The following is a 25,846-nucleotide window of genomic DNA, read 5'->3' as shown; positions in this document are numbered from 1 at the left end:
AGTAAGGCGTTGCTGGCATCATTCTCCATCGCTGCTCTTGAATCGACCCGACCTTTTCCAAACACAGTTAAATCAAACACAATTACAATAAACAATTTTCCAACAATTTTAAAACCAATAAACGACCCCCTCTTTTGTCATCAGCACCTCACCATTCACCTCATCATCATCATCATCTTCCCATTCATCTCACAGAACTTTGGTAAGCCTTCGCTGCACTTCTCTTCTATTGCTTATCTTGCTGTTCTCTGTTCTTAGTTATCAATTCAAGTTTCTCTGCTTTCTGGGCATACAGACGCACTGGCCTCGACCTCGGCTATTTTTGGGGGGAACATCCCTATTCTCATACACCTGCTTATGCATATTGAAGTATAATTCAGCGTGAATGTTTCCTGCCATGGTCTGAGTGCCAAAGTCTTAAAATATTGCATCAATAACTTCTTCTAATTGTCTCTTCTTTCCGTGTGAGTTTTTCGGATTGAAATAACTGCGCTCATTCTTAGTCTGTCATCATGGTCCCAAAGGCAGCTGCAATATGCCGCAGCGCTGCGCACCGATGGCAGGACGCTATGTGGAGAAATGCAGGCAGATGGAAAGAATAGCAATGAGCTTCTCTGTTCATGTGAACATCTTTAAAATAATAGAAGAAAAATGGAGGCAGGACCTGTGGCAGACTGGACAGGTTATGGTTTCATTTTCTGAACGCAGTCTCAGTCAGAAACGGCTCCACATGATCTCTGCAGAGACCCAGGAAACTGTTTTAATGGAGAACTTCTGCTGTTTGACCTTTTCCTTTATTAAATACATTTGGTATTATAAAAATAAAAGAAAACGACTGTTTTGTCAACAACATTTCAACAAAGCAGAAGAAAAACTCTGAGTTTAATAAGAAAATATTCCAGCTGCCAAATCCAATGAACAAAGGCAGTGAAAAGCCATTTTTCTCCTTATTCTAGCGGTTGGTGGATCAGTGACGGTCCTCATGTCAGACCAACAGCCTCCGTGGACTAAAGAGCTCCTCTGGTCTCCAAAGTCCAACCAGCGTCTTCATCTGCTCTTCATCCACAAACTGCTGCCTGACAGCCTGGAGCTGAACAAAGATCACCACAGCTGCTGCTTTGCCTCAGAAGGAAAGAAGGGAAGATTCTGAGCAGATGTGGACTTGGTAATAGTTCACAGCTTCATAGTCACTTCCCACATCAGTTCATAGGCCACATAGTTGCATACTTGAAGAAGTGCGACAGAGGCCTTGATGGTAGCAACATGTTTGTGAGGATGATGAAGATGGAGAAGAAGATCTGCTGTCACATGCTGAGGGCTCCAAACTAACTGAAGGGAGAAAATATTGTCATATTTCTGCTGTCATTAGTCCTCATTACCTCTAAGTTATGTTTCTGATAGAGAACAAACTGATTTCTGCATTCAAAGATGTTCAGTGTTGGGATGCAGAGTTTCTTTGACATAATCTGGATTTTGTTCCAGTTATAATAGCTTGACTGACGACCTCTGTTTTCTCCATTGATCAGGACTGTAGCAACTTCAAAGCTGCAAATTTACTCTGATCCAGAACCAGCAAAGCAAACGTGACGTAACTGGTGGATCTGGAGCTGCTGCCAACATGAAATACCATTAATGTTGTTGAACTGGTGGCGAAAGGTGTGTTAATTAATCTGAGCAGAAGTCATTACCTGTGGTTAAAGATGGAAAACCCTCAGATGCTGTCCAGAAATGCTGAATTCTCAGTTATTTTCATATTTTCTCATGTATTTATCAGTTTTTTCTTCTTGAAACAGGCTTGCAGATCCAGAATGTGTCATCACTGAGCTGCTGAAAAAATGTCAGGACAAAAACATTGATCTGCATTTCATAGACGACGCTGCGTGGGAAGTTTTCTCACAGATGCATGTGAGCATCTTCCTGAATGTTTGACTCAATATTTCTGTTCATATTAAGAACTCACTGTATTGTGTTGATTAGAAAACCAGAGAAGCTCTTCCTAAAGGTTTCTCCATGGCTGTAGCGGCATTTCTTGTTTTGGGACATAAACTGCGGGCTCAGCTTATTTTTTATTTGCTGGGACTAAAACTATTTAGCCAAATTGTAGCAGATGTTTCATCCTAGGTACATACCTGCACATGAAGAAATTATTCACTCCATTCTTTGTGCCATATGGGAGTTAGGGTCATTTTGACCTTTTTCCCTGGCTCTCGCCGATGGGAGCAACAGGAAACCATCTGGAATCGGTTATTTACTAGGACTGTTCCAAGATATGTCAAGTAGTGGAACTAATCGCTCTGTTGTTGTAATTTTCGTGATAAACACTTCCCAGAATTTAAGCCCTGTTGCCAATTGACGTCAATAGCGTGTAGCGCACACACACCAATGGAGACACACAGACACTTGTGTTTAACGCACACACATTATGTTCCTTTAAAATGACGACCATTGTATTTGAATGTCAGAATTCGCTCCGGAAACCCGTTTGTACGTTTCTAGGCATAATAAAGACGAATTCTCGTTGTTAAGACAAAGGAACGCCATTTTCTCTGAGTCTTTCTTTCTTTTTATAAGGTTAATAGTTAAGTAATTCTCCCACAAAATTGGTGAACCCCGGACGTGATAGGAAAAAAAAAAAGGGAGTTTTTGCCTTCCCGGACAGACGGCTTGGGTTCCCCCGCGCGGACCTGGCCCCTCCGCGCCGGGTGGAGGAGAGAGGACAGAGGTGAGTGAAAATAAATTTTTTACTGCTCTGTCTTCTGCTCTCTCTGCTTGTTAGCGATGAATCTGCCGCCTGTGTAATTGGAATTGGGAAGAGCGTTGTTTGTGATTGATTGACAGACGGGAGTGGTCGTTCCTTTGGCTTGACATCTATTTGGTATTTTTCTACGTAGAAAAATAAGTTGTCTAAACATCAAAAGATTTGGAATGATATTTGCTTCCTCCACAGTTGGGCACACATGACAACTTAAAGAAGTGATTGGTTACTCCCAGCCGCTTTTATCGGATGTCCCGTCAAATATGACGTTAGAAGCGACGGCGTATAAGAAATTAATCGGACCAGTACGGGTCTTTGCTGAAGTTTTTCTAATATACATAACTTTTTAGAATCAAAGAGATAATTTCTGAAAGAATTGATCTTATAAATGTTCGGTTGGTCGGAGTCTTTAGGGCGCGGCCCTGTTAATGTAAGCGCTTGAAAAAAGAATAAGGCAGTTCTCGGATCATTCCATGCGTGGAACTCCGATGAAAATGTGGCCTTAACAGAGTTGACTGCAGTCTGTTTTTGGTTGAGTACTCCAGGTTTAGGCAAACGAGGTTAAAGCCTCCTATCAAATTTGAAGCAAAGAGGCCTTGCTGGTGCACGTGAAGTATAAATGTTTATTTTTAACTTTTTTTTTTGCTCTGGGTCCCATAAAAAACCTGATTTAAATTTTCTGTGCGCACAGTTAAAATCCAGGAACATTGAACATTTGGACCTTTAAGAAAAACAATAAGTCTCCCGGGAGAGTGAGAGTGAAAGGAAAACGTGAGAATGTGGGAATGTTGAAAGGTGATGATTAAGAATGTGTGATTGTTGTTGACGTCTACGTGTGATTATAAAGGATGAGAGCTTTATTGGATGACTAAAACGCATGGATGAATGAAACTGCATGGTTGCTTTTGTTTTGTTTTTGTTTTTTTTGTATTCAAGTCCCACTGTTAGAGGTAAAGTTGTCTAGGTTGATGAGCTAAAAAGTGCTTGGAAACTTTTATTGTTGTAAGGAAATCTAGGTGGACCAAGGTGTGTATACTTTTTGAAGCTGTTATGTTGTTAAGATGTGGGTGCAGGTATTTAAACTTTGTATTTGTAAGACTGTTTTGTTTGGGGAAGGAGACGGCTCCGTCTGCCTTTTTTGCCTGTCAGTGGGGCAGAACCACTGGCAGGCTGAGTTATTTTTAGCCTGTTAGTTAAAGACTGCCAAGTAGCTCTCTCCCCCGCCCGAAGGAAAATCTTGCACACACACACTAAGTTCTCCTCAGGCAGAGGAACCACACATACAGCTCTACGCAGGCAAGGAGAGCCACACACACAATGCTTTTCACTCCCTCCTCCCGGAGCGTTGCCCCTCCTCTCCCTCTCTCCCCCGCCCGAGGAGAGACAAAAGGACCTCTGAAAAAACAAAAAGTAAAAAGATTTTAGTCTCGCTTTCGCGAGAGAAATTAACCCCGTATTGCATCTCAATTTTTTTTTGTTTTTCTTAATGTGGACTAACGAAATGTGGACGATTTGTTAATCTGCGGAAACACACTAAATGACTGTCATCAGGACTCAATCAAAGTTCTGCAAAGATTAGCAGAGGGAGGACACAAGGTCTCCAAACAAAAACTACAGTACTGTCAACCACAGGTAGATTACCTAGGAAGACAAATACCTCAAGGAAGAGTTAGCATTTCACCTTCTCAACTGGAAGGTTTTACCAAAGCTCCAAGTCCACGGACAGTCAGCGAAATGATGACATTGTTGGGAATGACAGGTTTCAATGCAGACTGGATTGAAAACTATGCAGGAAAACAGCATCGTTTAGAGAACTCCTAAAAGAAGCAGGAAACCAGTTGTTTAAAGCAGTGTTAAAATGGACAACTGAAGCTAAAATAGCTTTTGAGACACTAAAACAACACTACGATAAATAATTTTACCTGTATGTAGCCAACAGAAAAACATGTACGCGTCAATGTACTAATGCAAGAAACCTCACCCCAACCAACTTGTCAGTGAGAGCCTGCGTCTGCTCCGCTGTCCCCTGACCAAGAAAAAAAAAAAAAAAAAAAAGAAAAAACTTAAGTTGAAATGTAACAGTATCTTACAAAAACCTTAACCCTTTGTTACCTCCTTGGCAACCCCTACCGTTTGCCAAATTAAACTCGCTCTGTCCAAAGAACATTAACCCATTAATAGCCCTACTGTCGTCGGTTCACTGGATCGATCATTGATTTTGAGGTTGAGTTGAAGCCTACTTAGTATGGATGTTTAATTGGACGTGTGATGTGATGAATGAGGTTATTTGAATATGTGAAATGCATGTGACAAGGTATTAACATTGCATGTTCGGCTTTAAGCATTAACAGCTGTTTCAATCGTAATGCAGAGCAAACTCGCTGTGTGAAAGCAGACACACACACACACACACACGCGCATGCTTTAAATAACTGCTGACAAGCAACTAGAAACGTAAAACTGTTTATAGCAATTAATAGAATAAATGCCGGCAAGATTATCTATAACATACAAAAGTTTGTGTTTGTCTAAGTGTTGTCTAAATGTTGTGTACGTCTAAGTGTTGTTTAGGGGTATTTTGTGTAAATGTTTAATCTATGTTGCGAAGGCGGTTTACTGACAGTTGTCTGACTTTTGTTTGTGCTATCGCAGTATGTTTTAATAATAATGTTGATAAGCATTATTAACGCAATGACATAATGGATCAACGAGAATTTATTAGTGTAAACAAAGGTCATAAGTTTTAGCTGTCCACAATGCCTGATGTCTCAGTATTCACAAAAGTCCGGACTGAAGTGAATATTGGCGAATTGCCTTAAGATTATGCATTGGATTGTACTAAATTCTTAGGAATACTGGGGTCTCAGTCAGGCTGGAACTCAATTGTGAGGTTTATTAAAAAGAATCATCATCCATAAGCCTTCGTCAGTATCAGGAGTATGGGTGGAGAAAAGAAAAGAGAAGGAAAAGAGGAAAACCATTAATGATGTCTGTGTATTATGTGATAATGATGTCTTAAGATCTATGATCATTACAATTTTGGTATACTTAAGGTAACATATTGAGTTAATGGTGTATTAAATGAAAGTGTGAATATTATTGAACTTTGCGGTTATGAAAAAACTTTGGAAGTGGTTGTGTCTCTCCACTCCTAAATACCAGGATTGACACAATGCCAGGAGCTGCAGAGCTCTGAGAGGAGAGCAGCAGAGAGGAGAGGAGAGCAGCAGAAGGGGGCTGAGACTCCCGACTGCACAACAGGGGCGACCCTAGAAAAAACAGGGCCCCAACATATTTGACGTCTGTCGAATCACTATGAGTCAATAAACCATAAAATTTAAAGAATATGGGAAATCTGGATAATTAAAAACAACTTAAACAGGGAAACTGAAAAGGAGGCTTGTGATCAAAAGGTACTTCTAAATTAGTACTCTTTTGGTTGGTTCACCATTGGGACTAAATACAAGTTTAATGTAAAAAACAGCAGAAATTATAGCATTCACAGTGAGTAATAAGGTCTAATTTAAATAGGATTAGAGTTGCCAAAGAATAGGTTGTGATAATTGTCACTCTTGTTAAAAACAATAAAATAAAATAACTTAAAGTGAAGATTAAGATGGTGAATTAATTATTTTGCCATTGGGAAACCTCTGTGACTTTGTGTGATAACATCCAAAATTATAAAATGACTTCAGAAAATTGTTTAATTTCGGTGCAGGGGAAGTAATGAATAAAATAGAACATAAGCAAAATTAAGGAATCAACTTATTAATCTCTAAATGGTGGATCTGATGAAAAGGGTTGCACATACTGAAATGGCACTGAAGGAGAAATGCCTAATGAGCAGCTGACTGGTGATGGTACAACCTGAGGTTTGTCAACACGGGGAACCAGAACAAAATTTACATCGGCGGGAATCCTGCCTGGATTCCAGAGCGCTGGCTCAGCGCCTGCTCAGACATGGAGCAGCGAAGGACGCTCAGGCCGTCAGGAAACACGGCTGAGCAAAGGAAGCGGTCGCCACATCCGTTGACAAAAATGGCCATGGAAGAGAGCTGCAGCACACTGATGTTTGTGAAAACCCAGCGACTGAAGGTCCACCACAAGAATTAGCACAATCCAATCGATTCGATTAATTCTGGAAGTAAAGTAAAACAAATATTGAGAATGGCAACTAGTTGCTATAATGTATTAAATTATATAAGTGGCTAAAATCAAATTGTCCAGTGTAATTATTAACAGAAAATTCCCAGTGATCAGATAAGTTAACATTTTGTTTTATACCTTTGAAGTTGAACTAGTAGAGTGTTGAATAATAAGACGATGGGTCCTCCCATGACAAAGTAATTAATTACTTTCGGCACTGTTAATTAGGAAACAGGCACTTTTAAGAATAGGATAGCAGAATTTGAGGATTACAGAACAAATGAGGTATTCAACACTAGAGTGTCACATTATGATTGAATGACACGAGTAGATTGAGAAACCAATAACTTATGTATTTGAAAACAGATTTATGGCTTAATGACGTAAACACTAGAAAAAGATTAAAGTCATAAATTAAAATAATTTGGGTTGAAGAAATTTCAGAAATAGTTTTGAACCCTAAACTAAGTACTTTTGTTTATTTCCTTTAAACATTAGACAAGAAGGACATGTTATTTTTTATTCTTGAATAAAAAATATTTTTGAAGTGGATTGGGAATCTTTCTGCTAGTATCAGCAGATCACAAGCCTCTGCTCAGTTCAGTGAGTATTTTATTTTGGTAATTAAAACCTTGGGTAACAGTGAATCAATCAGTGACAGTAACCCGATTTTTGTTATAACTATAAAAATCCTAATGTAAAAAGATACATGGGGTATGTGTAAATGCTTCATTTGAAAATTGAGTTTGTTACCGGGTAAACAGACACAGCCACAATACAAAGAGTAATGACAGGACCAGGTTTTGATTGCATGCTTAGCATTAACAACTCAGTCCTGATTGAGAGCACTAACTATTCTGTCTTCAGTCCTGTTTTTTTTTTTCAGAAGTTGAGATTCTGTCCGGTTCTGGCCAACCTTTTTCTGATGGAAGACACATTGAAAAGACGAGAAGAACAGCTGTAAAGTGAGCATGGAGAGACGGTATGATAAATTATAAAGTGAAAATCAGACTGATGTCAACCTCTGATTTAAGAATAAATCTGAGCAGTCGGGTATATTTTTAGATTAGGATTGCAGTGCAGCATGGAGCAATGAATATTTGAAAAAAAAAAAAAGAAAAATTCTTAATTGCTGAACAAAAGAGAGAATAAAAATATACCACTTAGTTTTACTTAGTTCTGGAAGGAAAAAGGGGCCTCAACTTCTAACACTTCTTCTTCTTTTCTTCTACTTTTGCTCCCTTATCTTGCATGAAAACCCTGGTCACTAAATTTTAATCATAAGGATGGAAATTTTTGTTAGGAATATCTTTCAGGAGCAGACGGAGAGCAAATTTGCACAGGAGTATGGCTGAGTCTGGGTACTGGCGGAGTAAGCCCTGTGAACATATCCTTTTTAAATTGTGAATTTTGATGAATAATTTTGTGACAAATGAGGACATTGGTTAACCTTTTAAATATGTGAAAAGTCACTATTTTGCCGTTGATGTGGACTTTAAGTTCTAAATGTGCTGATGTATTTTATTTTCTACTGTTCCTATGTCCTGGAGTGGAGCATGGTTAATGGAGAACGGGATGAATTGTCACCGAAGCGGACTTTTATGTAAGGGTTGATAATATAGTGTGAAAAGAAGTTCCTGTCCAGGGATGGTGGTGAAGAGACCAGTCAAACCAGGAGACCTGGTGTACGTGAAGGTGTTCAGACGGAAATGGAACGGCTCGAGATGGGATAGACCCTTTGAGGTCAAACGAGCAACCGCAACCGCCGTCCAAGTTCAGGGAAGTGAAACGTGGTTTCAATTGACTCATTGTACTAAAGTATACGCAAGAGACAATGTGAAGCCAGACATTGGGAAAAAGTGTGAACAGACGATTTGCAGCAATGAGACTAGTATTAATGACATTTCACCTGTGGATGTTGGCAGAAGTGGTGAACCTAACGACAGCGAGGCCGGAGATGAACTCTCACAGCCTGCAGCCAGCGCCACAGCATCAGCTAACGACAGCTCAACCACGAGAGAAAGCAACGAGTAACGTGGGTCGAGACAGTCGACGTCCAACCATGAACTGTGGGACTTCGGTCTATAAAGGGAAATCCACCTTTGTAGAACAAGATAAGTACAACACAACGTTAATGGGTTTGAACAAGTACACACCAGTGTTTTTCCCAGCTGAACTAAAGTTAATGACTCATCTAGGGTTTAGAGAACAGTTAAGAGTAAAAACAAAAAGAATGCGTAAGAAAAGACAGACCCATGCTGAATTCAAATGGAAAGCAACGGTAACCGATACAGAATTTCATACAGAATTAGATACAGAATTTGAAGTAAATGTCTATTACAATACCAGGAAATTATGCGGAAAAAGTGTTAAATAGGAATATAAAGTGTATGGGGCAGACCAGTGTTCAATCCTTTTATACATTAAGGACGATGGTTTTGGCGTAGAAGTAAGAATAGAGTCCCATTGGTATCCTGAGGACAATTACCGTCCCTAGTGGACATGTGACTTTACCTATTTCAGTCACCAAAGCAGGACTAAATAAACTGACAACCTTAACGGTTAAGACATTAACAGTTACATCAGCATCTACAATCTTAACTAGCACAATACAAAGTTCAACCAATAACGATAAAACTACAAAGGTATATACAAATAAAAAGGAAGTGCTACCTACAGAGGTTGATAGCAATTTAGAAAATGCAAAACCTACGGTGCCTCGACCTGAAAATAGGATAACCGAACCTCCAACAACCGCCACGGCTAAAGCAAATCCACGGACAATAGTTTCAACTGCAGTAGAACCCAAAACAGCAGTAGTTTCAGGTACAGTTAAATCCACAAAGGAAGTTTTAAAAAGTACTAAACCTTCATTAATAAGATTAATTACAACAGTACCTTCTCCGGTTGAGGTAACGTCAAACCAGGACAACAACCTAATATTAGAATTCACAGAACCGGATCCAAAACAGTATGGATGCTCTGAAAAAGAAGGATGTGAGGATTTCTCTGAAGGTTTAGATCAATTTTATGAAAAACGCAATCCAAAAGTAGCTATACCAAGAGCAATAAATAAACTACAGGATATTAAATGGCACGGAATCAGACCAAGGGGAGATCCTTTATGGCAAAGAACCTTACATAATACATGGTATACAACATCATGGTATACTGTCAGGGAGTTAACTAAAAATGATTGCTTAGTCTGTACTGTTGCTCCGGGAGCAGTACCTATGGTTATTCCAGAAAAATACACGTCAAAAGAATGTGCAGTTGTGCAGTGTAAAAAATGTAGCAATGGTGAGTTCACTTCAAGGGAAGATGCAGTGTCATTTTTTAAATTACCTATGTGTGGTTTGAGTTGCAGACTCTTATATGGTTCAAGAAACTCTCATCAATACTTAGAAAAATAGAAAGGGTATAAATTAGAATCATTGTGTGCAGAATTTAACATTAGTACTACAGATAATGTTCCACCTACTGATTATGACATAGATTATGATGCAGACTACGAATGTTTCGTTAGTGGAGGTTTTGAGGACAATGAAGGAATTAATGTAGGAAACACCACTGTGAAATGTAATGTAACCTGGGTGGTATCTTGGTTTAAGCATGCAAATGTAACACCAGAGTTTGCTACAAAGCCCGTTTGGTTTGAAAACCCAGAATTTGTAGAAGAGGACTGTAAAAATATAACTATGACTTTTCCCAAACTTTTCTTTTTAGGAGATCAAACGTATCCAGTGGCAGACAGTTACTGGATGTGTGGCGATGACATGCTAATGAACACTTTACCACTGAAGTGGATAGGACTTTGTACATTAGTACGAATGAAAGTACCGATAACCTTAGTGTATGACGGGGTAAAAGAATTAGTTCAAATTGAAACAGGTAAAACTAGGTCTCGTCAGAGTCTAGGAGATTACGGATTAAATGAAAAAGTTTATTTAAATCTTATTGGTCAACCAAGAGGAATTCCAGATGAATTTAAAGCACAACATGAAGTTAAAGCAGGTTTTGAGTCTATTTTGCCTCAGATTACTATTAATAAAAATGTTGAATGGATAAATTACATTTATTATAATCAGCAGAGGATGATAAATTTCACGGTGGAAGGATTTATGGCACTAGGAGACCAATTACATGAAACAAGTAGAATGGCAATACAAAACAGGCAAGCTTTAGATTGGCTTCTAGCAAGCAAGGGAGGTGTATGTCACATGTTTGGTAATGAGTGCTGTACATACATTCCCATGAACACAGCTCCTAAAGGTTCGTTTAGGGTAGTAATGGCTAAACTTATGAAACTTAGAGAAGAAGTAAAAGATAATGCTGGAAGAAACAACTGGTCGTGGAAAAGTCTGGAAGAAATTTTAGGAGAATGGGGAGCAATGGCTGCAAAAAACAGGAATAATTTTGGTGATAACGCTGATTGTATTCTTTTTAATTGTGTGTTGTGTTGTGCCTGTTTTGAAAAGGTGGATTGTGGGGACAATGTATAGATGGATGACATCAGGCAGCAGCCATCCGAAGGGCTGATCCCCGGCCGCCTGGACACGTCCATGGACTCATGCGTGTGCTACAGACTCATGCCACATGGAAAGGAGCCCCGAGATCGGGATGAACTCTTTTTGTTTTGCTACGTGTCCAGGAACTCATTCAAGCCAAGCACACAAACTGAAGATGACTAACCCTATTAACCTTGTTTGTTACTCAATTAATAAATAAACAAAATACAATACAATGAAGCTTTGATAGATAAGGTAGCACAGGCGGCCGGTTAGGTTAGTTTATACTATCATAACATTAGATTCTAACATCCATTTCGTTTTTAATCCTGCGTATCAATATTATTAGCAAGATAATTTACATATGTTGTTTGTTGTTTGTATTATGATGTTTTGTTATTATATCATGCTTATGTACTCTTTTATATGACAAGTGCTGGATGTCATTGCGAGTAGCATGGCTGACTTCCAATTGATGCCGTCGGTCAGGTGACCGATGATAACGGCGGATGCTCAGAGGTATAAGAGGTCCATGAAAGACTTTTTCCCTGAGAATGACACATAAATAAGTGATAATTATTGGGGTTTTTTCACTTTCATATCTAATTGGAAAGATGTTATTGCAAAAGCAATGACTGTTTTGCATACGTGCACACTCTCTCTGTCTCTCTGTCTCTCTCTGTCTCTCTGTCTCTCTCTGTCTCTCTGACACTCTCTCTGTCTCTCTCTGACTCTCTCTTTCTCTCTCTATTATTGGAAATATGTTATTGATTGTAATCTGCACTTATTACATGACATTTTATATCAGCACGTGTGTAGACACCATGATTACATTAGTATGTTATCCATTGGTTGTGTAAGAAATTAGACTTTTTTTACATGTTTGTTATTATCACAGCTAGACTTGATCAGTGTGGAGTCAGATTTTCAATGAAGAGGTCTTCTAGATATGTCACGCTGTAACGTGCCAAGGGAGGATTTATGGGAGTTAGGGTCATTTTGACCTTTTTCCCTGGCTCTCGCCGATGGGAGCAACAGGAAACCATCTGGAATCGGTTATTTACTAGGACTGTTCCAAGATATGTCAAGTAGTGGAACTAATCGCTCTGTTGTTGTAATTTTCGTGATAAACACTTCCCAGAATTTAAGCCCTGTTGCCAATTGACGTCAATAGCGTGTAGCGCACACACACCAATGGAGACACACAGACACTTGTGTTTAACGCACACACATTATGTTCCTTTAAAATGACGACCATTGTATTTGAATGTCAGAATTCGCTCCGGAAACCCGTTTGTACGTTTCTAGGCATAATAAAGACGAATTCTCGTTGTTAAGACAAAGGAACGCCATTTTCTCTGAGTCTTTCTTTCTTTTTATAAGGTTAATAGTTAAGTAATTCTCCCACAGCCACAGTTTCCAACAATGTGCTCCGAGCTTTTCTCTTCATCCCAGATCATGTAGAGAACACGAAGGCTGCCTGGATCTGGCCTAACAGTTTGGATCCATTTAAGGTTCTGCTAATGTGGCTCCATAGAAAGCTGAAGCTGCTCAGCAGCGCCACCTGCTGGTCTCCTATCCTGATGGAGACAGAATAAAGGCTGGAAACCAAAGGAAACATCCAGAGAACAAATGTTTCAGAACAAATGAACAGAGAAATGTTCCTTTAAGGTTCCCACGTTTCCATCAGAGGAATGGTCTCTAAAGCTGCTCTGACTGAACCACAGTCCAGCTTTTCATTTCCACTCACTTTTTAGTGGGAATTGACCTGGCTCTCAGTAATGGGAGTAAACATATGGATATCATTGTTTAACTTTAGCGTTCCAAGATATGTCAAGTAGCGGAATTAATCGCTCTGTTTTTGTACTCTTTCTGATAAACATTTCCCAGAAGTTTAGTCCAATTGCCAAGATGGACGTCATTAGCCTGCAACACACACACCAATGGAGACACATAGACTGTTGTTATAACGCACACACATCTGTAGGCCTTAAAGAGGCCAGCTCTGGATATGAATGTTAGAACTCATGCTTCTCACCCGTTTGTTCGTGCGAAGATGAAATGGAATAAATTGAGTTCTCGTTGACAAGACAGAGGAACGCCATTTTCTCGAGTCTTTCTTTCTTTCTTTCCTTTTCTTTTTTAAAGGTTAATAGTTAAATAATTCTCCCACAGAATCAAGTAAGACACGACCAGCTGATCTTTGATTTTAAAGCTAGAAACTGCACCAAAGGATCCAGATAACTTGTTAAACTTCTGATTTTAAACTCAGTTCTGACTAAATCTAATAATCCCTGTTTGATGCATGAATCATTTTAATAATTCCTCATTTTAACCCATCTTTAATTTTAAAATATAACACATCTAAAAATTATTTTCTATCTTTCTGCCTATCTGCTGGAATGCCAGATATGGTCTTTCACAGGTTCTAAATGTATTTATATAACAGGGAGACAATCTGAGGATCCAGGTTCTGTAGAGCAGATTCTGGTTCTGGTCCGTCTGAAATGTCCAGGAAACGAGAAAAAAGGAAATGATTCATGTTTGAATTTCTGATGAAAAGAAAAAATCTCTTTTCCTTCTCCAACGTCCACAGTGGACTTCATGAGGAGCTGCAGGTGAAGGTTTTACCCCCACAGTCCCTAAACAGGATTCAAATCTATGGTCTGACCTCAGCAGAGCAGAGCTGCATGATGAGCCTCAGATCCAACATAACCAGAACCGTTCTGCAGGAAGAACAGAGAAAATCCTCCAAAGAAGATCATAAAGTCTCTGAGCTGCTTCAGAAAGTGTTTCCATGCTCACCAAAGGAGAAGCTGGAGCAGATAAAACTTTATCTTTACTCACTTTTAGATTTTACCTTCAGAAAGAAGGAAATAAAAATATTTGATGTAAAATCTTGAAGAAAGGTTTCATCCTCTGATTGAAAAAACCCCATAATTTTACTCACTGAGCTGTTTGCAGCAACAGATAAAAGGAGCAGAGCTGCTCAAACATTTGCAGAAAGCATCTAAAATATGCTGAAAAACCTCCAGAAACTGCATCACAATGAAGCAAACATGCAGCCTGAACACTTTAGAGTTGAGCTTTATTTCAGATTTCTGGGTTACAGGCTGAAAATGAAGCAGAGAAAAAAAAGGATCAACTTTGCAGTTTCATCAGATTCAGATCAAAACTCCATGGAGCCACTAAATGCAGCTTAGTTTTCATTTGATCCTTGTTGGTCCACATAGAAAAACAATATCAAACACTAAATGACAAACATTATCAGATAAACAGGATCAACATCTCTAAGGTCAGAGTTCATCATCAGGATCCAGTCAGTCTCTTTGAACTCAAAATGCTGCAGCTTCAGCCTCTGGATCATGAGGACAGCTCAGCTTCTCTCCTCTACTAAGATCATCACCTCCACTTCCTACAGAGAGAAGAATGAGCATCAGAGGAGATCAGTGAGTGTTTTCAGCCTCTGGAAGCTGAACATGAACATATCATCTGTTCCTGAAACATCAGCTGACTAAGAAACATGGAGGCTGTCCCTGAACACATCTGGATGAAACTAGTGAGAGAAGGACACATGTCCAGATGTGCTGAGTGGACTTCAGCAGAGCTCCTGCTCTGTAGAAAGACCACATGGTGACTAAATGTAATGATGGGCTGTGAAATCAGTGGTTTGCATGCTGCAGTCAGACTGATCTCAGAGCTGTGACTAAGATGAAACTAATCAGCTGTTTGCTGTTGAAATGAGAGAAGAGTCTGAGATCAGATCTGATGCTCCACAGCTTGATGAATGAGGACCACTGTCTCTAGACATGGTGGAAGGCTGTCAGCTGCATTTCCTGGAGACATGAACACAACAACAGTCATCTTCACATGGACACAAAGACAGGAATGCAACAAGCTGCTGGCTCATCTGATTGGCTCATTGTTGTCTTTGTGCCCAATCAGGAAGCCTGTCACCATTCTCCTCCCACTGAGAAGCTTCAGCTTTACTGGGAACACTGGATCTTTGCTTTGGTACCAACTGGGTTCAGAATAGTTCTGCTGACAGCAGCTGACTTTTAGATTTTAGACTCACTCCAACCATCTACTTACAGAGTTTCCAGTTTGTAGTCTGGAACCTTTACAAGATCCTGCAGCTGCTGAACAACTGACTCCTTCAGGTCATTGTCTCTCAGGTCAAGTTCTGTCAGATGGGACGGGTTGGACTTCAGCGCCGATACCAGATAATCACAGCTGATCTTTGACAAACTGCAGCCTATAAATCTGAATAAAGAATCAAAGATGTGAGCTGAAGCCACCAGGATGCAGGTTCTAAAAGTCCAACAAAACAAGTTAAAGACCTCTCATTAATATTAATGACAACAAGCTGCCGCTTAAATAAAAACCTAATGACTTCAGCTCTTCAACAATCAACAATATCAGAACTTTCAATAGTTAAAACTTGTTTAGCAGTTTTTACAGTCCTGGCTCTCATTTAGAAACTTTGTGTGGAATCCGTACTAAAAGTGAACGCCAAGAAAAAGAAAATGGAGTATGGCAAAAATATTCAGATGAATCAAACCATGCTCAGGCACAGCAGCAGCCATTTTCCTTTCCAAATCCCAGCTGTAGCGATACATTTGGTACCAGGTTCTGGCTCAGGTTCTGCCCTCTACACGCCCAGATTCAAACAGAAACGGTCGATGCAAAGCACCTCATGAATGTGAATGTGTAGAAAATGTGTCAGCTGATCATTTTTTCATCATGGTGATGTTGCAGCCATGGAGAAAAAGCAAAGAAACGTTGGGAAAATTTCCCAGAGAGGCGTTTATTAAATGTGGAAATCAGAGGAAAAAGCTCAGATGTTGTCCACATTAAAACAAGTTGTTAATAAGCTGTTAAAATAAGTTGTTAAAAAGTAAACCACGCAGTGCTCCGTGTTGAAATTCCCCTGTGGCTGTGGGTTCAGATCCACATTCAGAGGAGAGAGGTTTCCCCACCATTATTACCCCCTCCCCCCCAAAAAAGGTGAGCACTGCCTGGGTGTGAGCAGAAAGCCTCCTTCTCTGCTCTCTGGGGGTTGGAGAACTGCCTTTCAGCTCCTCAAAGGGAGGTGGAGCCACTTTCCCCTGTGGGGAACAGCACAATGCATGCTGGGTGTCAGAAGCAGGATATTGGCCAGTCCTCATTATTGGCCAGGAAATATTTGATCCCTGAAAGCACGTTTCCTCAATTCTCCAACTGCACTGTCTTCCAGCAGTGCCAATGCATCCAGCCAGCAGCATTACGCACGAGTGTGTTTGACTGTTTTCAGCAATTAAAGTGATTGCTGCTCACCTGGTCACAATAATCTGTGCAACACATCACCCTGGTGATCATTGGAGAGAGGAATGTGAAGGTAGAAAACACAGAGAAGATGGTAGCAGACTTTGATTTAAGATTTAAGATGGCTTAGGGGCATTTAGATTTATCTGAAATGTCCCAGATGGATTTAAGAGTCACCAGCAGCAGAATGAATATTAGTGAGGTTTTAATGCTTTTGATCAAGATGATCTATGATTAAAATCTGATATGGAGTGAAAGTGAACGTCTGAGAGGAATCCTCATGCAGGTTGGCTGTAATTCACCACTTCACCATCTGCGTCTCCAGTTTCCCCGTCTCCAAAATGAGCGTATGCCTGGGTCAGAGCTGGCATGAGGACCACACATTTTCCCCTCAAGTTCATTTTTAGAGATCCTAACTTCTGGTGGAAAGTGGCGTTTTAATGATTCCACAGTCATAAAAACATGATGCCATGGAGAATATTTCATGTAAACTGACTTTAGGAGCTGAAGCTCCCAGAAGCAGAACCTGGTACTGTGACATGTTGTGTCTGAGTGTTTTAGTCAGTAAAAACCTTGCAGAGCTTCTAAAAGTGCTGAAGCATCAATCAGGGATTATAGATTTGTTCCTGTCAGACAGATTCCAGGAGCTGAAATTCACTTTTCTAAACTGGTTTGAATCCCCTCTGACCCGTTTCACATGAGGGGCATTTATACACACTGGGGGTCCGAATGCCGTCCGCTTCTGACCTGAGATCAGGGCTCAGACTCAGTTACACAGAGAAACAACATTAAAAACTGGCTCCAAGTCCAGGAACAAACTCAGCAAAGATTTATTACAATAGCAGATCTGAACTTTGTTTTTCTGCTGAATTAGATCAACTTATTCAATTATTTTAAAACCATTCTGTAGAAAATGGAGAAAAACTGACCTGATGAAGGTTTAAAGAGCTTAGAAACCTTCAAAATTCAGCTCATTGCTTCATGTTTTCTGATAATTATTGAGAAAATCCTGACAGGAAGTTAGAAAAAGAAAAACTTTACCTTTAGCAAAGCAGTGAAGAAGAAAGAAGACATTACCATGAAGATCCTCAGTGTGGATCAGTAGAATATCAGCCAGATGTCTGCAGTTTAGTGTCAACACAACTTTCACATCGCAAATATCAGAACTAAAACATGGAGTCTGACCTCAGTATCTGTAGTTTGCAGAGGGGAGTCTGGAGGAAACCACAGAGTTCCTTCACCCCACCATCTTTCAGGTCTTTGTTGGAGCTCAGGTCCAGTTCTGTCAGATGGGACGGGTTGGACTTTAGCGCCGATACCAGATGATCACAGCTGATCTCTGACAACCTGCAGGCTATCAAGCTGAATAAAGAATAAAAGATGTGAGCTGAAGCCACCAGGATGCAGGTTAAAACTGAAACTGTAATATTCTGAGTTCTGTTCTGGTTTATGTTAGTTTTAGTTTTCCTTCTCTCTCCTGTCTTTTATTATCTTGCTGTTTTGAGTTCTTTCTTGTCTGGATTCTTGTTTACTGTTTTAGTTTGTTCTCTTATGTCTTCAGAAGCTTCTTAGTTTAGGTTTGGTTTTTTAATCTGTGTGTGCAAGATCCTTAGAGAATTCTGGCTCTAAGGATCTTGCTCAGGGACCCAGGGCAGGAGTCTGTGGGATTTGAACCAGCAAACTTGCAGTGCAAACTTGGACTACAGATCTATGCATGGTATTTGGTTTTAGCACTAAACAGTGCAACAATGAGGCACAGACTAAATCACCATTTGACTCAAGTTATAAAGGGTTAATAATAACACCCCCACCCTTTATTTAGGAAAATAAAAAGGTGAATAAATATATTTACTTTAGGACCTTTAAATAAAGACAATTAACAAGCACTTCTCCACATACAACACCAAAATAAAAACCCTCAGGGTGTCAATCTGAGACCCCAGTTCAATAATATTTGCTTAAATGCTTATTAATTAAAGCTAAACCCGGTAAAACCCAAGCTAACACTACATTGCAGGCCTGTTTTTATGCTTGTGAACATGGAGACCAAACTCAGTGGTTGCTTTTGTCAAAGAGCAAATAATGAACTAAAAAGGAACCTTGGTCCAGATAAATAATAAGGCTAACAGAAACGCTCTGCTCCCTTTAGTCCTCCTCTCCTGGAAAAACTCGCCTCCCACAGTCACGGCTCCCACTCCAATACTAGTCCACCTGCGGGGTCCACACCTATCACAAACTTCTCGTCCTTGTCTCCAATGTCCCCAGAGGTCTCCAGAGTGCATTCCGGGTGACTCAGAGTGCATTCTGGGTAAATCTCTGGTTGTCCGGTTGGGTAACGATACTCTCCAAGCTCCTAGGTCCAGCTGAGTTAGCCAACGGCAGCCTAGAGTCCATTGGCCAGCTTGTTAGCATCGGCTAGTTGGTATGCTAAGCTAGCGGCTAAACACAGTCCAAAAAGCTTCCAGTAGAAACTTCAGAGTCTTCTACCTTGGACTGAAGCTTACTCACTGTGGATCATCGTGGGGACAAACCATAGCACAGAATACTGTTTATAGTCCAAAGACAAGCAGCTTAACATGGAGATGTTGACTTATGGCCGCAGAACCAGATCTCTGCAATTTCCCCTGCTGCGCTCTCTCACCTACACTCACAATGCATTCAATGACTTCCTCTGTGTAGGAAAACACACTTCTTCTTCTTCATGTGGGAGGAGTGAGTGTGAAGAAGCGGAAGAGAAAGCGCGTGAGAAAACTCTGTTTGAGTGGTTTTTCTTACTTTTTTCTATCCTTTTTCACTGGGTGTGTGTAAATATTGTGTATATAGTGGTTTTACTTTGGGTTTTTGGTGGGTGTCACGCCAACTGACAGAAAGCACGACGAAAACATCAAAAACCTCTTTCATTCACTTCCGTAAAAAAAACAAATCTTCAGGCGGACCAGCAGGGGGCAATCAAACATTTGCATTTTTGCAACATCACCAGAAAAGCATCCCAACCGACTTCCTGTCAAGAGGAGGAACTTCCTGTTAAACGGCCATCTTGAACATCAGTTCAATACATGCTTTGGAGGACAAAGGAGTAAAGTTTGTTGAGAGCAAAAGCTTAAAGAAACAAGTCAAACCAAGAAAACTAAAATCCCTCAGTTCACCATCAAACGCAACTGGTTTTCAACCTGAATGACTGAATGACCCCTTCACCAATCAAATCAAGAAAACAAATTTTAATAATAAACAAAAAAGGGGAAATCCTTGTTCTGAGTTGTTCCTTGCCGACTGGGCTCTTTCAAGTGGAGTATTACTAAGGAAAAAAATTAAAATCACAACAAAACTTGACAGTGGGTTTTGGGGGGTTTGGTGGCCGTCGGGTTTTGCCCGGCGGCAGGTCGGCGTCTCGAACGCCATAGTGTTGTTTCTGGCGTCTTCTCCACGCTGACACGGAGGAACGGCATCAAGGTGGGTGCCGGGTCTCCGTGCAGCGTGGAGGACATGTTTCTGGCGGTGGGGGAGATTATTGGGCATGGTTCTATCAAGTCCGCGGCCCGCATGAACAGAGCCGCGGTGTTGTTTGTTGAGAGGGTTGAGCAGGCAAACCTGTTGGTTGAGTCGAGCATCTCGGTGAACGGCTCGTTCTTTCAGGTGTCGACGCTCACGCAGCCCACTACCAGGGTGATGTTATCAAATGTCCCTCCATTCATCAGCGACGAGTTCCTCATTAAAGAGCTGTCCCGTCACAGAAAGGTGGTTTCCCCCGTTAAAAAGATTCTGTCGGGTGTAAATCACCATTGTTGAAGCATGTTGTCTCCCACCGGAGACAACTCTTCATGATTCTTAACAAGCGTGATGAGGAGCTAAACCTGTGTTTCCGGGTCAGAGTGGACGACTTTGATTACATCTTGTTCGCCACCTCATCCAGCATAAAGTGCTTCGGCTGTGGACAGGAAGGACATTTGATAAAATCGTGCCCAATCAGAGCTGGGTCGGCTCCGTCGGGCTTCGCGGAGCAGCAGCCTACTGCTGAGAAGGTGGGTGTGTCCGGTGAGGCTGGAGCACCTACCGCGGCGGGGGAGTCTGGCACTGCGGGGAACTCCAGCGTAGCCGCGGAGGAAGCTGTGGCATCGGGTCTGGTCGCTGGAGACCATTAGTGGAGTTTAATGGAGGAAAGCACTGTGAATAAAACATCTGATCCACAAAGGAGTGATTGTGTGGTGAGTGAGGGCAGCACGGTGGTGTGTGGTGGTGGAGAAACTTGTGTGACTGGTGAGGAGGTGGAGAATCAGGGTGAGATGGAGCAGGATGGTGTGTTTGGAGAACAGGAGGGTGAGACTGGTGGTGAGGTGACTGGTGTGTGTGAAGATAAGGGAGGGAAAGGTGAGGTGGTGGCTGATGGAGGGGAGGTGAGTGTGGAGGAGCCTTTGGTGGCTCCTGTGAGGGAGAAAGTCGAGGGGGACCTGGTGATGGAGCAGGAGGCTCCTATGAATTTAAAAAGATGCAGTCAGAGGAAAAATGTGATGACTGCTGTTCAGAGCAGCAAGCAGGTCAGCAAGCTGGCCACACGGAGAAAGGAGGTGTCAGACAGTAGTGATAGTGAGGGTGAGCTGTCAAACAACAGTGAGGTGTCTCTGTCCCAGGGTAATAGTGCAGAGGAACGTTATCCTGTGGAGTCTTTTAATACTTTTCTCCAGGAAACAAAAGGATTAAGAGGAATAAAAGTTGGAAAATATTTTCCCAATTTAAAAATATTTTATTTTTATGCAAGGTTTAAGATTGCCTTCAACTGTTCTAGTTAACTGAATCACCACTTCTTTGTTCTAATTTCTATCTACATTTTATTCCTACTTGCTTTTATTCTGTTTTAATGTGCTATATTGTAATCATGTAAAGCACTTTGCATTGTCCCTGTACTGAATTGTGCTATATAAATAAATGTGCCTTGTCTTGCCATACATTTGCAAAGTTTTATATTAGAAGAAAAGAAGAGTCTGGTTTTTTCTGATCAGGAGGGTTTTAGACTAAAGGAAATTATGGGAAAAGTGAGAAAACCATTTTGAATATCATGACGTACACTAGCTTCTTTTTATTTTATTATCGTGTTGTTTTTAGCCTTTTACCCAACATGGATCATTTTAAAATAGCTTTTTTAAACATTAATGGAGCTAGGGAGGCTGTAAAACGCACCATGATTTATGAAACAGCTAAACAGAAAAGAATCAGTGTTTTATTTTTACAAGAAACGCACAGTGATCTTACCATTGAAGCAGACTGGCGCAAGGAATGGAAGGGAGAAGGTTTTTTTAGCCACGGCACCTCACAGAGTTCACGGGTGGGCCTCCTCTTTTCCTTGGCTTTCACCCCGAAACTCTTTTAATGTAGAAAATATCGTCCAGGGAAGGTGTCTTTTAGTAAAAGCTCAGTTTGACCATTTTAACGTAGTTTTTTTTAAATCAATATTTATGTTCCTAATGTCGGTGCAGAGAGGAAGCGTTTTTTAGAGAAAATTGGGGAGAGGTTGGGAGATTGTGTGGGAGATTTATGTTTTTTAGGTGGGGATTTTAATTGTACAGAAAACAAATTGTTAGACCGGAATCACAAAGAGCCTCATCAAGCCTCCCAACAAGCTATGCGGCAGCTGGTCTCGTCCCACGGCCTGGTGGACGTATGGAGGAGGATGCACACAGGCTCCAGACAGTACACATGGTCTCCAGATAAAATCATTTTAATGTTTTTAAAAAATATCAGATTTTACCAGTAGCTTTTACAGACCACTCTTTGCTTTTAGGGAATGCTTTTATCACAAACATTTTACCTAAAAGCGCCTACTGGCATTTTAATCTGGCTTTAACATATGATCGTAGTTTTAGAGAAGCTCTAAGTTATTTTTGGACTGTTTTTAGACAAAGAAAGGGTGATTTTACTTGTCTAAGGCAGTGGTAGGACTATGGAAAAGTTCAGATCAAGCAACTTTGTCAGCAGCATACTCTTAATGTCACTCGAGATGTCCCCAGATCTATTAGAGATCTGGAGATGAACATAGTACCTCACTTAGTACCGGATGTGTCCCAACTACTCTTAAAAATGCTGTTGTACAACCTCTGATCAAAAAGAAAAATCTAGATCCCTCTGTGTTGTCCAACTTTAGGCCTATCTCTAAATTGCCGTTTTTATCTAAAATTTTAGAGAAAGTGGTTTTTATCCAGATTCAATCATTCTTAGTGGCCAATGATATAAATGAGAAGTTTCAATCTGGCTTCAAACCTTTTCATAGCACTGAGACAGCACTGATGAGAGTTTTTAATGACTTATTGGTGACTGTTGACTCAGGAAATCCTGCTATGCTAGTGCTCCTTGATCTTACAGCTGCCTTTGACACTGTGGACCATGGGATCCTCTTAACGCGACTTGAGCAGTGGGTGGGCATTACAGGATCTGCTCTCTCATGGTTCCAGTCTTATTTGACTGATCGGAGCTTTTCAGTGCAGCTAGGTGAATTTACCTCATCTTCAGCTCCTTTGAGTTCTGGGGTTCCCCAAGGCTCCATTCTTGGACCTATTCTTTTTCTTCTATATATGTTACCATTAGGATCAATTTTCAGGAAACATAATTTTTCTTTTCATTGTTATGCTGATGATGTTCAGATCTACTTTCCTTTAGTATCAAAATCCAACAACCCTGTACAGTCATTTTCTGACTGCTTAAACGATGTAAAATCTTGGATGACCTCAAACTTCCTTAATCTAAATGAAAATAAGACCGAAATTATTACATTTGGTTGTAGTCCAGCAGTTTTTCCTCCTGGCTCCTTGGGCCCTCTTACACCTAACATTCGATCATCAGTAAAAAATCTTGGTGTAATATTTGATGATAGGTTGAAATTCGATCGCCAGGTTAGTTCGGTCGTAAAAAACAGTTTTTACCAGTTAAGAATTTTATCAAAAGTGAAAGGGTACCTGCCACGCAGAGATCTGGAGACTGTAATCCATGCTTTTATTAATACAAGATTAGATTACTGTAATTCATTATATGCTGGCTTGGACCACTCACTTTTACACCGTCTGCAGTTGGTACAAAATGCAGCTGCCCGTCTCCTTACTGGCACACGTAAACGTGACCACATATCACCCGTTCTAGCCTCGCTGCACTGGCTTCCGGTTGTTTTTAGAATAGATTTTAAAATTTTATTGTTTGTTTTTAAAGCTCTTAATGGTCTAGCCCCCCAGTATTTGACTGAGCTTCTCAGAATCCATGTCCCGGCCAGAACACTGAGATCCTCTAATCAGTTGCTACTGGCCATGCCTAAAACCAGACTTAAAACCAAAGGTGATCGCGCCTTTATGGCAGCGGCACGAGACTCTGGAATAACTTGCCTTGGCATATTCGATCGGCAGGCTCCTCATAGGTTTTTAAATCTTCTCTAAAAACACATTTCTTTTCACTGGCTTTTAATCAAGTCTAGGTGAAAATTTGGCAAGTTATAATTTATTTTAATATTTTATTTAAATTGAAACATTTATCCTATTATATTTTTATCTGCATTCAATTTTTCTTTTTGCATTGTGTTTATGTATTTTAGCATTCAGTTTTTATCTTCTATCTGTACAGCACTTTGGTCAACCCCGGTTGTTTTAAATGTGCTTTATAAATAAAGTTTGAGTTGAGTTGAGTTGAGTTGATAGTGGAACTAGAACATTTAAGTGAGTCCACAGGAAATTGAGAGCATATTGAAGCTCTCAAATCCAAAAGGCTAGTTTTAGCCAACCTGCTGGAGTCTAAAGTCCAAGGCGTGTTGGTCAGGGGTCGGGTTCAGAACATCACAGAGATGGATGCTCCCTCTAGCTTCTTCTTCAGCTTGGAGAGGAAACACGGGCAGAGGAAAGTGATCCATTCCTTACTATCCGACACAGGCCCTGTTTCTCCTCTGCACCGACTACAAGATCTTCTCCAAAGCCTTGGCAACAGGGCTGAGAGAAGCTATGGAGCAGGTCATCCATCGGGACCAGACTGACTTCGTCCCCGGCAGGTTCATGGTAGATAATATCTACCTAATTCGGGATGTTTTGGAGGTCTCCGGTTCATTGGGTCTAACAACGGGCTTTATCGCATTAAATAAAGAAAAGGCGTTTGATCGCGTCGAACACAGCTTCCTTTGGAAAACAATGGAGAGGTTTGGGTTCGGCGCTGGTCTGATCGCCAAGATCAAGGTGATGTACAGTGGCATTGAGAGTATGTTAAAGATTAACGGTGATCTGTGTGCTCCTTTTAGGGTGCGTAGAGGCGTTCGCCAAGGCTGCGCTATGTCCGGGATGCTCTACGCGCTGTCCCTGGAACCCCTGCTTCAAAAGATACATTCCAGTGTTCACGGTTTGATTTTACCTGGTTTTAATAGCAAAGTGATTTTATCTGCCTATGCTGATGATGTCGTTGTTTTTACCAGAAACCAGCAAGATGTCGATAGACTGGCCGAGATTACAACTAAGTTCTCTGTTTTATCTTCTGCGAGGGTGAACTGGGGAAAAAGTGAAGCCCTGGCAGTGGGCGAATGGCGCGAAGGATTGTGTTTAAATGAATATAATGTTGAACTAGAATCTGAGCAAACTAAACTTCTTAATGGTCTAATTTCTTCAATCCATTCTAATGCCAACATGATACCAAACATTTCTCCTGTGTAAACTGAAATTTCATCACTGATTCTTTTACCTGACTTAAAATTAAATTCTGGAACTAAAAACGAAACTCCATTCTTATTATTTGAATCTTTTGAAGCATCCATGTAAATTTTTACATATCCATAATATTATTTATCTACATATTGCTCAACCATATTTGAATCTGAAATATCCTCTTTGTTTTTCCGCCTATACAACAAAGTTAAATCTGTATCAATTTCAGGCAACATAGATGGATGAAGTAATGATCTAATAACTGTTTTACTGCCATTTGTTTGAGACAATTCAAGATCTTTAATAGTAGAATCTGCAATCCATCCAAAATGATTTAATTTCTTCTTCCCTTTTTCCCAACTTGGTTTTAAAATTTCCTGACATGGATGAGTTTCACAATGGTTATTTAACTGAAACCAGTAAGTTGAAAGTAATTGTAATCTCCTCAATTGTAGTGGCATTTCTCCCATTTCTACTTGCAA

General features: G+C 40.5%; 1 protein-coding gene and 1 long non-coding RNA gene across 2 annotated transcripts in view; both read right to left on the bottom strand.

The window, feature by feature from the left end:
* Positions 1 to 4,115: 4,115 nt before the first annotated feature.
* Positions 4,116 to 4,742, bottom strand: LOC118560088. Its single transcript, XR_004929060.1, has 2 exons — positions 4,678 to 4,742; positions 4,116 to 4,572 (listed from the first exon to the last, which is right to left on the bottom strand). It is a non-coding gene; the product is annotated as an uncharacterized LOC118560088 (long non-coding RNA).
* Positions 4,743 to 14,637: 9,895 nt separating this feature from the next.
* Positions 14,638 to 25,846, bottom strand: part of LOC118560087 (NLR family CARD domain-containing protein 3-like) — a 31,328-nt gene continuing 20,119 nt past the window's right edge. Inside the window, exons 4-6 of the mRNA XM_036130813.1 lie at positions 19,056 to 19,063; positions 15,502 to 15,664; positions 14,638 to 14,824 (exon numbers count right to left, since the gene is read on the bottom strand). Of these exons, the coding sequence (XP_035986706.1) occupies positions 14,812 to 14,824; positions 15,502 to 15,664; positions 19,056 to 19,063 (184 nt within the window). The 3' untranslated portion in view covers positions 14,638 to 14,811. The remainder of the gene's footprint in view (positions 14,825 to 15,501; positions 15,665 to 19,055; positions 19,064 to 25,846) is intronic.

The sequence above is a fragment of the Fundulus heteroclitus genome, unplaced genomic scaffold, assembly GCF_011125445.2.
Source record: "Fundulus heteroclitus isolate FHET01 unplaced genomic scaffold, MU-UCD_Fhet_4.1 scaffold_380, whole genome shotgun sequence".
NCBI classification, from domain to species: domain Eukaryota; kingdom Metazoa; phylum Chordata; class Actinopteri; order Cyprinodontiformes; family Fundulidae; genus Fundulus; species Fundulus heteroclitus.
The sequence above is the reverse complement of the archived record's forward strand: the minus strand, read 5'-3'. Positions and strand labels throughout refer to the sequence as shown.